The 14288-nt window shown below is 33.8% G+C and overlaps 1 protein-coding gene across 1 annotated transcript; it reads right to left on the bottom strand.

The window, feature by feature from the left end:
- Nucleotides 1-8789: 8789 nt before the first annotated feature.
- On the bottom strand, nt 8790-13144 carry LOC139425859 (mucin-22-like). Its single transcript, XM_071181883.1, has 3 exons — nt 12693-13144; nt 11428-11534; nt 8790-9133 (listed from the first exon to the last, which is right to left on the bottom strand). The coding sequence occupies exons 1-3, from the start codon at nt 13142-13144 to the stop codon at nt 8790-8792; spliced, it is 903 nt and encodes a 300-aa protein (XP_071037984.1).
- Between the last annotated feature and the right edge of the window lie 1144 nt (nt 13145-14288).

Genomic DNA, 14288 nt, shown 5'->3' with positions numbered 1-14288 from the left:
TTTTTTGATTTACTGCACCATAGAGTCATATTTAGATAATGGGAAATTTGCTTATGCCTTTAAGATTTTAAAAATGGCAACTAAGCAAGACTGCAGTGAGTGTTTAAAATTTTAACCAACAATTCTTTTCACTCAATACGCTGGGCAGTAGTTTAAACGTCAGAAGAAAAATTTACAAGTTATGAATGTCATTACCAAGACCTGACCAGAATTCCAAGCTTTATTAATTAAGCCTTTTTTTAAAAGAGTTGAAACACTTGGCAAAGCAATGGCAACAACTATCGTGTTTAATTTTCCTTGATGTATTTTCAATTTTAAAATTAAGAGGCAAAATTCTAATGATTACACTGAAAAAATTTTTTTATAGCATTTATATTAATACTTGATCATCTGGTGTGGGGGTTTCAAATCTGAAATTAGTCTTGCTCCTAAAGCTGCAGATTTTTTTTAAAATGACATTTTTATTCTTTTTTTAGTGGAAATGTACAAATTTAGAAACATTATACATTAAATTATATGTAAAAGGGGTCGCGTTAATGTTGCGAAATCATCAGAGTAAAAATTGCATCTGAACCTATGCCCGGAAATGCTAGGAGAGCTTCCCTATTATAAAAAGTTCAGAAGCCTGCGAAGAAACAGTTTATAGTAGGAAAGCGCTCCTTATGGCTCATTACTACATTTCCTGGTATGAGTTCCCATACAATTTTAATCCTGATTGTTTGCCTTAACTTGAAGTTTATCACAACATTTATGCTACCCCAGTTTTAACTTGTATCTTTAATTACACAGCATTTTTTCAAACTTGCACATTTCCACGGAAAATAGCCTAAAAATGCCATTCGAAAACAACTGTAGCTTGGAAAGAGAAATCGATTGCAGGTTTGAAATCAGTGACGTGTAAATATCCAAGATTCGTTAAAAAAAATCTCATGCAACAAGAAAAAATTGTTCCCCCAGTGTTATTTGTAGTTAAATTTATATCGAGAGATAGAGAGTAGCACCATTGCCAGATTCCAAAGAAAATACGACTGTCAAAGATACTTATTTGTGAAGTCACGTGCATTTTCAGATCAAAAAAAAAAAAGATTAAAATGTCCACCTTTGGTAACGCCACATTTTGACGTCACCCAGACATCAACATAAGACCACAATGAGACACTTAACTGTCACAGTGACGTCACCGGTGATGAAGATGTGACATTATCACGTCTCAACTTAGTCAAACGGAGACGCCGTTGTGTTGCATGTTTTAGTAAATTACAAATTAGAAAATTAAAACCAGAAAAAAGCAGTGATTGAGAAATAGTTGTTTGGGGTGTATTATTATAAAAGTGAAGAGAAAACTACAAAATGTGATCACCCCAGACATCACCGTCACCAAATCGCAACAAAAATGCGACAGTCATGGAGACTCCTTTGAGAAGTCACATGTGACTTCTACGACGCTGATGCGTGGGTCTAAAAAAAGTCATTATGTCAGCCTTTGGTGACGTCAAATTTTGATGTCATCCAGACGTCACCATGAGACCACAGTGAGACATTTAATTGTCGTAGTGACTTCACCGTGTAATGCAGATGTGACACATTCCCGTCTCAATTAAGTCACAAGATGACTGTGTTCAGAAGTGAATATGTCCCATCTTCGTTACAGTGGACAGCATTGAGAAGTGAATATGTCACATCTTTGTCACAAGGTGACTCAGTTGAGACTTGAATATGTCGAGTCTTTGTCATGGGTGACCCTGTTGAGGCATAAATGTGTCACAGTTTAGTCCGAAAGTTGTGACATGAATATTAATGTACTCTGTCAGACATGCATATTGAAGGCAGTGACGTCACTGCGACAAATAAATGTCTGATTGTGATCTAATGTTGACGTATTTGTGACGTCTCCAAAGGCGATCTTTTGGTCCAATCTTTTTAGACCCAAGGATGGACATCGCAAAAGTCATATGTGACTTCACAAATAAGTTTTTTGTAGCAATCTGAAAAAGGTGTTATTAGAGGGACAGAGTTTCGGTCGATTACCGACTATTCAGTCACCCAATAGTAATTTAATTTCAACCTTGATTTAGTTGACGCATTTATACAGTTCTCATTTAAAAGAAGAAAGAAATGAGAAAAAAAACTTACTAATAATATATATGGCAAACAAATTTTTTAAATTTAACAAAAATATCAAACTTTTAAATATTAAAAATAATTTATCAGAAGTAGCTCTGAATGATTTCTTATAGTTCTTTCTCCCTAACTGACGAGTTTTAACTGGTGGGTTATTAATCAGTGTTATAATTGGTGTTATTTTGTCGGGAAGAAATCTATTTCTCTAAGAAACTGGAAGAAAGTGGAAAAACTAGAAGAAATAGAAGAAACTGAACGAAATAGTAGAAACTAAAAACAACCAAATATATTTGTTACACAATTATATTTAGAGGATAGTTTAAAAAAATTTTAATTAAAAATTATTATTTTATTAATTTTTTTCAACTGCTTATCCTTTTTATAATGCAAATGTATTTTTTATGAATTATAAAAAGTAATTTTGCTTTTATTAATTTTCTTTATATTAAAACAAGCTAATATAATTGAACTATAAATTATAAAGTATTTATTTTTCACAGCAACATTTTATCTTTCACACGTTTTAGAGCAAGTGCTCAATAATTATAAATGCCTTTTAAAATGTTAATTCCCAAATTTTTAGGCATATTTTCATGATTTACAGTTCAAATAGTAAAAAACTTTCGTAACATTTTATATAATTAATCAAGGAGAAAAAAATTTAATTGGGTAATTAGTGATAAAGTATTTATTTTTCACAATAACATTTCATATTTCACAAGTATTAGAGTAAATATTCAATAATTATAAATGCATTTTAAAATGTTCATTCGCAAATTTTTTAGGCATATTTTCATGATTTTCAGTTCAAATACTAAAAAACTTTAGAATTTTTTACAACTTAAATTTCTTAAAATATTATATAATTAATCATTAATTAAAAATTCTTTTGGTTATTTTTTAAATTATAATTAACTTTTAGGATATGCGCACTAATAATTTTTTCCCCCTCAAATTGTTGAAAGTTCTTGGTTAACAAAATGCAAAATAGTTTTCAAAGTTGCATGGTCATTATAAAATAACTAGTTTCTGACAAAGAATTCTTTTCTAAATTATATTAACCACCATAAAAACAATTTATGCACAATTTTAAATCGATTCAATATTGAATGGATCATTCTATTTTTTAAATTAATAATTATTTTACAAAATTACGTGGAAAAAAATTCACAATTAAGCTAAACTAGTCAACTTTTTGAGTCGAATACTCAATATTCATGGCATAACTAATTATTAAATTTTATTTTTAAAGCACTCTGCTTTAATTTGAACGCATTTTAAGTATTAATACATAAAATTTAAACTCTAGAATTTAGATATTTATCTTCAATTTTTTTAACTGTTGCAACAATTATTAGAAATAAGAAATCAAAAAATACTAATAAATTTTAAGGAGAAATTAGTATTAAGAAAACGCTACCATATTTCACTTTCTAAAAATCGCTTGTAAAAATAAGGGGGAGATTTCCGTATGGCAGAATAATCGCCTTTAAAATTTATTCGTCACCTTGGCGATCGTAGTTAGTGCGACAAAGCACGTTACGGAAATATCCCCGTAAACACAAATAGATTTTAAACTTACAGTATTTTTTTTAAAAAAAACATATAGATGTTTGACCGGGGGTAGCTAGTTATTATGCCTTTCGAATTGGTCGTTTTATGCGATGTCTTTTTTAGTTTCCCTCGGGCTGCTGCCCGGAAGTTACCAAGACATGGTGATTATTCTGCCATACATCAAGATACGGAGATCTCCCCAAAAAAATTTTGGAAGGACCCAATATACATTTGATATTGAAAAATCAAAATTTTAAACTAAAATAAAACCCGAAATATATTAATTTCTGAACTATTCAAAAATTTATGTATTTAGTGATAAAAATACCGCTAAAATATTTCTTAAAAAATGTGCAAAAAATGAATTGCTCTACTAAAACAATTAATCTAAATTAGCAAAAAAAACAGAAAAAAAATATTGTTGATGGGTGGTATACTATTATAAAAATGAAGGGAACACTATAAACATGTGATCAAAATGAAATACCATTGACTTAACAGTCGAAAACCAACACCCAATAAGTATTAGAGAACTTAAGAGCCTTTAAACCAAATAATTAAGTTTACTTAATTAAATGAACTCAAAACATATCAATTTTCTTTAATCATCAATCTTAAAACACTAACTTATTCTAATTAACCTTAACTAACAAATACTAATTTATTCTCTAATTTAAGAGTTTGCATTCAAAAAAAAAAATAGTAATAATAATAAAAAGTGGGACTCACCCTTTAAATATGGTTTTTCTCTTTTTGCTGCAACTCCGAACAAAACGGAATGTACTAAGTTGAGAAATCACTTTTCTTCTTTTGAAGTAATAAACGAAAGATCAAAACTTCTTAAAATCACAAGCTTGGAATGCATAACACTTTCCAAAAGAAAAAAAATGTCATACGAGTTCTTCGTTTATAGTACATTGAATCGAACAAAGTCAAAAAAGTCCTACCATTTTTAAATATGTGGCATAGCCCTTTTTCACCAAATAATACATTACAACTTAGTAACTAAACATAATCATAAAATCAACAGAACAAATAACATTTAATACAAGTGGAACAAAGCTTTTGTAAAGCAGTAACATATATCATCGTTTTCAATAGCTTCAACACAAATCAATGAATTTTAATAATGTAACATCTTTTGCAGACGACTAAAGGTTCAATTTTAAGTGATAGTATCAAAGTATCGGCTTTCTGAATTCACTCATTGGAGAAAAAATATGTGCTGACGATTAAAAATGGACGGCAGCTGTGGTTCACGTTCGATTTAAAATCGTTTGCTTTCGGCAAACAAAAATCAATTAAATTTTTATTCTTATGAATGTGTTTCACGTATCGTCAATCTCTACATTTACATTTTAAGTATTAAAGTAAATTTAAAATTTTAAACAAATTATAATTTGCTTAATAAATTACTGATTAAGAAAGCTAAAAGTGTCAGAACACAATATATACTACCATGCTAAGTGCTTCATATTTTATTGAAAATCTGTTAACATTTTTTCCACAAAATAAATCTCTGCAGTTCAAACATTATCAATATTAGTCCAAATAAGTCGGACTAATGTACGCAAAATAGAATAAAGCATTTCTTTTTTTTTTAAATCAAATTTTTAAATTTCAATTTTTTCAAATTAATTAATCTTAAATATGCTACAACAATTATGGAATTTTTTTTGACATAAAAAATTTAAGAACATCATTTGTATCAAACTGAAAAATAACGGACATTCACCCTAAGAAAATAAATCTGAATGCGTAATCAACATTATGTATATTGTTACAAGAAAAATTGATCATTTTTGCTCTAAAGATACAAAATACAATCTTTATTGTTTCCGATTATTATATTCTGCTAGATTATTATTTTTTATTAACATAAACTTTTTATTCACTTCAAAATGTTAAGGTTCATATTCAGAATTTTGATTGTATAAAAATTTTAAAAGAGGACATTTAATATTAAACGATAAATTCCCTTAAAAGTTTTGATTTTAGGGGATAAAGCACTCAGGGTAAGACTATTTTTGTTGCTTAAAACAAATATAAAATCGAAGAAAAGTCTCATATTTTACGTTTGACTTACTTGCAAATTAAAAAATAAAAATTAAAATCATGATTTCAGGAAAATTTCTAAGAAAATTAATGTTATTTGAAAAGGGGTATCAGGATTAAACCCTCTTCCTGAGCTGTGAATAAAAAATGCAAATTACGGGTAGGAAAACTCACACGAGTTTTGTTGGAATTCTAAATTAAGTAAAAAACTTAGAAAAATGAACAAAAAATCAAAAAAGGAAAAAACCTCTTAAATATTACGATTTTGAAGAAAGTTTAGTAATAATTATGATTATTGAGGGGGAGGGAATGGGAGTGTTCTTCTCTCAGGTGGCTTTAAAATTTTTAAAATTCAAACCTCCGAATATATAAATTACAAGCCTCTATCTTCTCCGCTAGCTTTCTTTGCTGAAGTAGGAAGAGAGCAGTGGTCTAAAAACTACATTATTTTTGTAGTTCGCTACAACTACTTTGTTACGAATGAAGTTAACTACAACTACAATTACCTTTTTTTTTAATTTAACTATTATAAACTAGTTTGGAATTGTTGTAATTACTTCACTACTTTCGAATTTTGCTAGAGAGCTTAATTTACACCTATTTTTAAAACAGTTTTGAATAAGAAATTGGCTTACATTTAATGTAAGGGAATAATTAAGAATCTTTTATTCGTGCTTAAATGCGCCGGTTTGTAATTCCGAAACTTTATTTTTCTTCGAATTGTATTTTAAATACGCAACTTCGATTAACGTTTAGTTGCAGCCATAGGATCGTTTTAATTGCATCCATTGATAAACCCGTGAAGATTTGTACCCAACAAATTCGAAATATTAATTAACTAACGTTAAAAGTAGTTACCAGAAATAGCTATGAACTACTGGTTTTTTTTTGTATCGCACAACTCACTGCACTACTCTTTTTAAGAAAAAAGTAGCTTGTTACACTGCAAACTACAATACCAAAAAAAGTAGTAGCTACAATGGTTTCATTACTTGTAGTGCACTTTTTTCGACCACTGGGAGAGGGAGACATCATTCCAATGATATAGTTATTTATTTTTATGCTCATGATTCTTTGACTTATGCCGACCGCCCTGTGTAGGGGGCAGGGAACTGTCCTTGCATTGCCTGGTTTCGAATCCCGGGCAAGGTATGGATGTTCTTTCCTTCTCTTTACTATCTGTCCATACTGTGGGAACGACGTTGGCCCACCTAATATGGCGCCCCTGTAAGAGAGGTCAACAAAATCGCCCTATAGATGCCTGAATTGACGGATGTTAACACAGGCGGGCATTAGAAAAAAAATTATTTAACTTATTATCCTAAGCACGCATTGTAGGTACAGCATTAGTAGAAAATTTTCTCTAATTTTCAACTATAAAATCAGAAATTTTCTATATGAAATCATAAAAAATGTATCGGTAGGAAGCAAAAAAATTTTCCACATTTTTTTCTGGAAAAAAAATATATTTACCGGGGTAAAAATTGGTAGCGAAAAGTGGATTCGAGTTTAACACCCCAAAAAAACTTGAGTGTGCAAAAAATAAAAACTCCCGCATATTTTTCCGGTAAGAACCTCTATTGCCTGAAATAATTTGCTAAATTGAACAAAATAACTAATTTATAAAATTATAATTTTGTTTTGTAATTTACAAAATTACAATTTTGTAACACACTTTTACATAGACAATCATTTGCTTTATAAAGCAAATGATTGTCTATGTTCCGCAATGGAACTCAAAAATGAATTAACTTTACAACAACATATTATAGATCTAACCTATGTACAGTTCCTGCAATCTAAAAAATATGTTTACAATTGTTTTACGAAGAGGGCGGTCAAAAGTTGGTGCCTTCAGTGTGATTCTCACATTTCTCTTTCCAACTGATTGTACAAACTAAAAATTTAAACAAACAGTAAAAAAAATGGCTTACCCAAAAATAATATATGTATTAGAAAAGAATTATTGTCCAATACGCACATACTCTTATACACATTACGTTGTTCACAGCACTTTGTACACAGTACTTTGCACACAATACTTTGTATCCAGTGTTGTTTTCCACAATAACGTCTGCTCTTTACAGGATGTTCTGTAATATAAATTCTCAGAATATATTTTTAGAATCCCTGTCAAAACTTTCAATGCATTTAATTTAATGTATGACAAAGGTGTCGAATTTGTGTCTCCTAAAATGTGTTATACACATATTATATTAAAAATTATATATTAAGGGAAAACTCTGTAAGATAAGTATTTACAATCCTTGTAATAAAATGAAATAAAAATAACTATTCACATTAATAGTCGTGCAGTGCACACAAAAAAGCAAATCATTGAATAATTTCAGATATAATAATTGAATTACAAGCACTTTTTCGAGGGTATAATGTTAAATATGCTAAATAATTAGTGTAGGCGATGTTTTCTGTGACAAAATCAGACATAAACAATTTCTTTCTCTGAAAAAATAATTTTTTATTTTCGACGAATGTGGATTCTTTTGATTCTCCTTGTAGGAGGGGGAGGCGAGGTGCCACAGTTTGGAATATGCAAGTTAAAAAAGACACGCTGGCATCCGTTGTATCTTCTCTCTTATGTTCCGTTTACAAAGCAAGTGAACAGGCTTGATTTTCTAGGAAATTTTATTATTGTGATTTGTGTTAAACTTGTGGTGTACCGTGCTTCTCGCCAGATGGCGATACAAGAAACTTTCCTTGTGTATCATTCCTTTCGCCAGATGGTGATAGAAGAAACTTACAAACTTCTTGTAATTCTGCAACTGGCAACACAAAACTGAACTCTTCTCATAACTGGCAGCCGCTGGCTAGGCAACTGGGCCGGATTAACCTTTAAGCATACTAAGCACGTGTTTAGGGGGACAGAGCAGAGATTAAAGGGCACCAGAGCTTAGGGGGACACCACAAGAAGCCAATGAAGAAAAATATATTTCTAGAAATCTTCTTTACAAATTTTTTTCAGTTATAAGCACTCAAGATCTAACACAAGATCTAATTGCTATTGATGTCTATTTATTTCAATATCAGGAGATGTTTTCCTACTGCTGCTGAGCTGAGTTGAGTTGTTTCCATCCTGCTGCCGAGTTGAGTTGAGTTGTTTCCTCCTGCTGCCGGGTTGAGTTGAGTCGTTCCCCTCCTGTTGCCAAGTTGAGTTGAGTTGTTTCCATCCTGCTACCAAGTTGAGTTGAGTTGTTTCCCTCCTGCTGCTGAATTGAGTTGAGTTGTTTCCCTCCTGCTGTTGAATTGAGTTGTTTCCCTCCTGTTGCCGAGTTGAGTTGAGTTGTTTCCCTACTGCTGTTAAGTTCAGTTGAGTTGTTTACCTCCTGCTGCTGTGCAGAATTGAGTTGTTTGCCTCCTGCTGCTAAGTTGAGCTGTTTACCTCCTGCCTCATATTTTTTGAGTAATCATTTTCTGAGTAATCATTTTTTGAGTAATCATTTTTTACGTAATCACTTTTTACGTAATCAATTTTTACGCAATCACTTTTTGCGTAATTACTTTTTGCGTAATCAATTTTTGCGTAATCACTTTTTGCGTAATCATTTTTACGTAATCGCTTTTTGCTTAATCATTTTTACGTAATCGCATTTTGCGTAATTATTTTTTAAAGTAATCATTTTTTAGAGGTTTTTGTAATCATTAAAATTTGAACAGATTGAAACAGTGCGACTCTATTTGTCATCAGTATGTGTTCATTTTTTTTCAATTTCATATTCAAGTAGGTTTGATTTTGAAAAAGTATTCATCTTTTTTTATTTTAAATAATGTAACGAGGCTAGAAAAAGAAGCAAAAATCACTAGAGTTTCTTCGACGTCTTTACGACTGGTGTAAAAAAACAGAATAAAAATAAATAAAACTGATAGTTTTATTTTCTATCTTCTCTGACTATTTGAAAATTTACAATGAAATTAGTGCTCAATAAAGCATATATGTGTAATAAAGCAATCGCTCTATCAGTCTGTTTTAAATACAAGACTATTTTTCTCTAATTCACAAATTTTCAAAAAAAGAGATATCAAAATGAAGTAACATATGTAGATTCAATTATTTATAGAGTTTACTATAACGTTATAAAGTTTACTTATTATTAATTGAGAACTTTAACTGTATAAGTTGAATACATTTTAAAAGTGTAGAATATTTCGAAACGCCCGGTGGCTGAGTGGTAACGCTTCCGTGCCCCAGATCCTGGGTTCGATCCTCGGGCCGGACAGGGTTGTCTCTGCCTTTCATCCCTTCAATAGGTCGATAAATGAGTACCAAGCATGCTTGGGAACTAAACACTGGGGATTCCGCGTTCGGCTGACCACTTGAACGGAACATATGCTCCTGCACCCCAGATACCAAGGTCAAGAAAACTGAGATGGGCACAGTAGGCCTTGGCACTCTATGGTCTGTCGCGCCACTGAGTTTAGTTTCAGAATATTTTTGATTGTGATTGTAATAATTGAATTGAGTGTAATCAATAATTGATTGTAATAAATATTTATTTTGCATTATATTGTAATAATGTAATATATGCTACGTTTTTTAAGTTAGCGAGACAGAAAGGAATAATTCGATTTTACCACTTCTGAAACAAAAAACGATGGACGCATCATTTTCTAAAGACGGAGAAGGGGTGTAGCTGGTGATAGGATTATCACGAACTTTAATTCCTCTTTCTCTCCATCTCTAGAAAGTGATGCGCCTATATTTCTCGTTTTAGGTGTGACAAATTTTTTTTTTCTTTTTTGCCCACCTGAAAACATAGTTCTTAAAATTTATATTTTATTCTTTCTTGTTTTAAATGTTACTTATTAATGTTTGAAAATCGTTAAAAATTTCAATAAAACGGAGATAAATTTCGTTTTACAACCTTTAGGAAACAAATGTAACTTGAATTATCATCAGACGCAGAGTTTAGATTTCAGACAGAATTGAAATTTATAGATTCTACTCATAAAGCGAAGAAATTCGAAGTTTTGTTTCACGAAAGAAATTCTCTTTAGTGATAAAATGACGATAAACTTAGCTTTCAGTGGTCCGGAAGCAATCGTAACTGGTTTTGTCAATAGAATGCTGGTAGAATTTGGAGCACTTTGGCTACTTAAGTAATTAAAATATCTATTTGCGATACATCGTATTTGCCGATTTAGTGTTAATAAACTCTATTTGTTGTGGTCAGGAAGCGACTTGAATTCTCAATAAGCACGGAGCTCAAGTACAGATTTGAATACTGTCGGAAAGTAGTAGATATCTCAAATGCATGTATCTCAAATGCAGGAAACGACTTGAATTCTCAATAAGCACGGAGCTCAAGTACAGATTTGAATACTGTCGGAAAGTANTTACGTTCAACTCCGTAGCCTTGTAATTTTGAACCAATCCAGAAGACAAGGAAACTCCTGGATCAGTACCCCCAGAGGTATTGATTTGTTGTGGGAACATGGAGGACTTTGAGACTCGACAGAATTAACGTGCATCAGTCACCATTTACTACACGGGGAGTCTTCGGCCGGCGAGGATCGAACCCACGACATCTTGGATATGGGCCCAGCGCCCTACCGACCAGGCTATCCCGGCCCTTTCGAACTGATTGTACAAACTAAAAATTTAAACAATCAGTAAAAAAAAAATGGCTTACCCAAAAATAATATATTCGAAAAGAATTATTGTCCAATACGCACACATACTCTTATACACATTACGTTGTTCCCAGCACTTTGTACACAGTACTTTGCACACAGTACTTTGTATACAGTTTTTTTTCCACAATGACGTCTGCTCTCGACAGGATGTTCTGTAATATAAATTCTCAGAAAATATTTTTAGAATCACTGTCAAAACTTTCAATGCATTTAATTAATGTATCATGAATTTATAAACGTTAAAAAAAATTAATTTGTCAAGATAAAAGCTAAGGAAGGCAAGACTAAAAAAAAAACCCAAACAAAGTTGATTCCCTGAAAAAATTTGGAGGTGTTTCTAATAATCGCTTTTAAACAACTATCGGTGACTTCTGGCAAAGTTTTTTACTGTTTTTTCAATCGGCCGCTGTATTGTGCTTATAATTTTAGTTGAACTAAGAAAGTTTCGATAACGATTCACTCGATTCTGATAAAGATTATGTTTCTTCCTCTCATAAATTATAATTGACACACCCAAGTATTTTTTTTATTTAATTTTTTGACAATGATCCTAAAATGTGTTATGCACGTAATATATTAAAAAATTATATATTAAGGGAACACTCTGTAAGGTATGTAAGTTACTTGCTTAGTTTAGTTGTTTACAATCCTTATTATAAAATGAAATAAAAATAACTATTCACATTAAGAGTCGTGCAGTGCTGCCCTCCTGCAGCCGAGTTGAGTTGTATCTCTCCTGCTGCAAAATTGAGTTGAGTTGTTTCTGTCCTGCTGAGCTGAGTTGAGCTGTTTTCCTCCTGTTGCCGAGTTGAGATGAGTTGCTTTCCTCCTACTGCTGAGTTGAGTTGTTTTCATCCTGTTGCCAAGTTGAGTTGAGTTGTTTGCCTCCTGCTGAATTTAGTTGTTTACCTCTGCTGCCAAGTTGAGTTGAGTTGTTTGCCTCCTGTTGCTGAGTCAAGTATAGTTATTTCCCTCCTACTGCTGAGCCGAGTTGAGTTGTTTCCCTCCTGCTAAATCTAGTTGAGTTGTTTCCCTCCTGCTAAGTCTAGTTGAGTTGTTTCCCTCCTGCTGCTGAGCTGAAGTTGAGTTGTTTCCCTCCTGCTGCTGACCTGAAGTTGAGTTTTTTCCCTCCTGCTGCCAAGATGTGTTTAATCGTTTTCCATCCTGCTGCTGAGCTCAGCTACTTCCATCCTGCTGCTGAGCCGAGTTGAGTTGTTTCCCTTCTGCTGTTGAGTTGAGTTGTTTCTGCTATCGAGTTGAGTTTAGTTGAGTCGTTTTCCTCCTGCTTCCGAGTTGAGTTGTTTCAATACTGCTGCTGAGAGGAGTTGAGTTGTTTCCCTCTTGTTTCTGAGTCGAGTAGAGTTGTTTTCTTCCTGCTGCTGAGTCGAGTTGAGTTGTTTTCCTCCTGCTGCTGAGCTGAGTTGAGTTGATTCCCTCCTGCTGCTGATATGAGGTGAGTTGTTTCTGCTGTCGAGTTGAGTTGATTTGTTTTTCTCCTGCTTCCGAGTTGAGTTGTAACAATACTGCTGCGAGTTGAGTTGTTTTCCTCCTGCTGCTGAGTCGAGTTGAGTTGTTTCCCTCCTGCTGCTGAGTCAAGTATAGTTGCTTCCCTCCTACTGCTGAGTTGAGTTGCTTCCCTCCTACTGCTGAGCCGAGTTGAGTTGTTTTCCTGTTGCTGCTGAGTCAAGTTGAGTTGCTTCCCTCCTGCTGCTGAGTTGAGTGTTGTTGTTTCCCTTCTGCTGAGGAGTTGAGTTGTTTCCATCCTGCTGCTGAAGCGAGTTGAGTTGTATCTACCCTGCTGCTGAGTTGAGTTGTTTGAATTCTGCTGCTGAGTTGAGCTGAGTAGTTTCCCTCCTGCTGCTGAACCGAGTTGAGTTGTATCTCTCCCGATGAAGAGTTGAGTTGAGATGTTTCCATCCTGCTGCTGAGCTGAGTTGTTTCCATCCTGCTGCCAGGTTATGTTGAGTTGTTTGCCTTATGCTGCTGAGCTGAGTTGAGTTGCTTCCCACCAGCTGCCAAGTTGAGTTGAGATGTTTCCATCCTGCTGCTGAGCTGAGCTGTTTCCCTCCTACTGATGAGTTGAGTTGAGTTGTATCTCTCATGTTGCTGAGTTGAGTTGCATCTCTCCTGCTGCTTAGTTGAGTTGTTTTCTTCCTCCTGCTGAACTGAGTTGAGTTGTTTCTCTTCAGCTGCCGAGTTGAGTTGAGATGTTTCCATCCTGCTGCTGAGCTGAGTTGAGTTGTTTCCCTTCTGCTGTTGAGTTGAGTTGTTTCCCTCTTGCTGCCGAATCGAGTTGTTTCCCTCCTGTTGCCGAGTTGAGTTGTTTCCATCCTACTGCCGAGTTGAGTTGAGATGTTTTAATCCTGCTGCTGAGTTGAGTTGTTTCCATCCTGCTACCAAGTTGAGTTGAGTTGTTTGCCTCCTGTTGCAGAGTTGAGTTGTTTGCCTCCTGTTGCAAAGTAGAGTTGTTTCCCTCTCGCTGCTGAGTCGTGTTGAGTTGTTTCCCTCCTGCTGCTGAGTCGAGTTGAGTTGTTTCCCTCCTGCTTCTGAGTTGAGTTGAGTTGTGTCTCTCCTGCTGCTGAGTTGCGTTGTTTGCCTCCTGCCTGTGAGCTGAGTTGAGTTGTTTCCCTCCAGCTGCCGAGTTGAGTTGTTTACCTCCTGCCTGTGAGCTGAGTTGAGTTGTTTCCCTCCTGCTTTTGAGCTGAGTTGAGTTGTTTCCCTCCTGCTTCTGAGCTGAGCTGTTTCCCTCCTGTTGCTGAGTTCAGTTGTTTTCCTCCTGCTGCTGAGTTGAGTTGAGTTGTTTCCCTCCTGACAGCGATTTGACTTGAGTTGTTTCCCTCCATTGCTGAGCTGAGTTGAGTTGTTTCCTGACCTCCTGACAGCGTTCGGCTGACCTCCTGAATGGA

This window comes from Parasteatoda tepidariorum, chromosome 6 (genome assembly GCF_043381705.1).
Source record: "Parasteatoda tepidariorum isolate YZ-2023 chromosome 6, CAS_Ptep_4.0, whole genome shotgun sequence".
NCBI classification, from domain to species: Eukaryota; Metazoa; Arthropoda; class Arachnida; order Araneae; family Theridiidae; genus Parasteatoda; species Parasteatoda tepidariorum.
Note: the sequence above shows the minus strand (reverse complement) of the source record. Positions and strands in the feature narration are given on the sequence as shown.

Coding starts and splice junctions, on each gene's coding strand:
- LOC139425859 (XM_071181883.1), bottom strand. CDS start 13,144: ATGGAAACAACTCAACTCCTCAGCAGAAGGGAAACAACAACACTCAAC. Junction 11,535..12,692: donor CTCAACTCCTCTCAGCAGCA/GTATTGAAACAA, acceptor TTTATATTACAG/AACATCCTGTCGAGAGCAGA. Junction 9,134..11,427: donor ACAACGTAATGTGTATAAGA/GTATGTGTGCGT, acceptor AATATGAGGCAG/GAGGTAAACAGCTCAACTTA.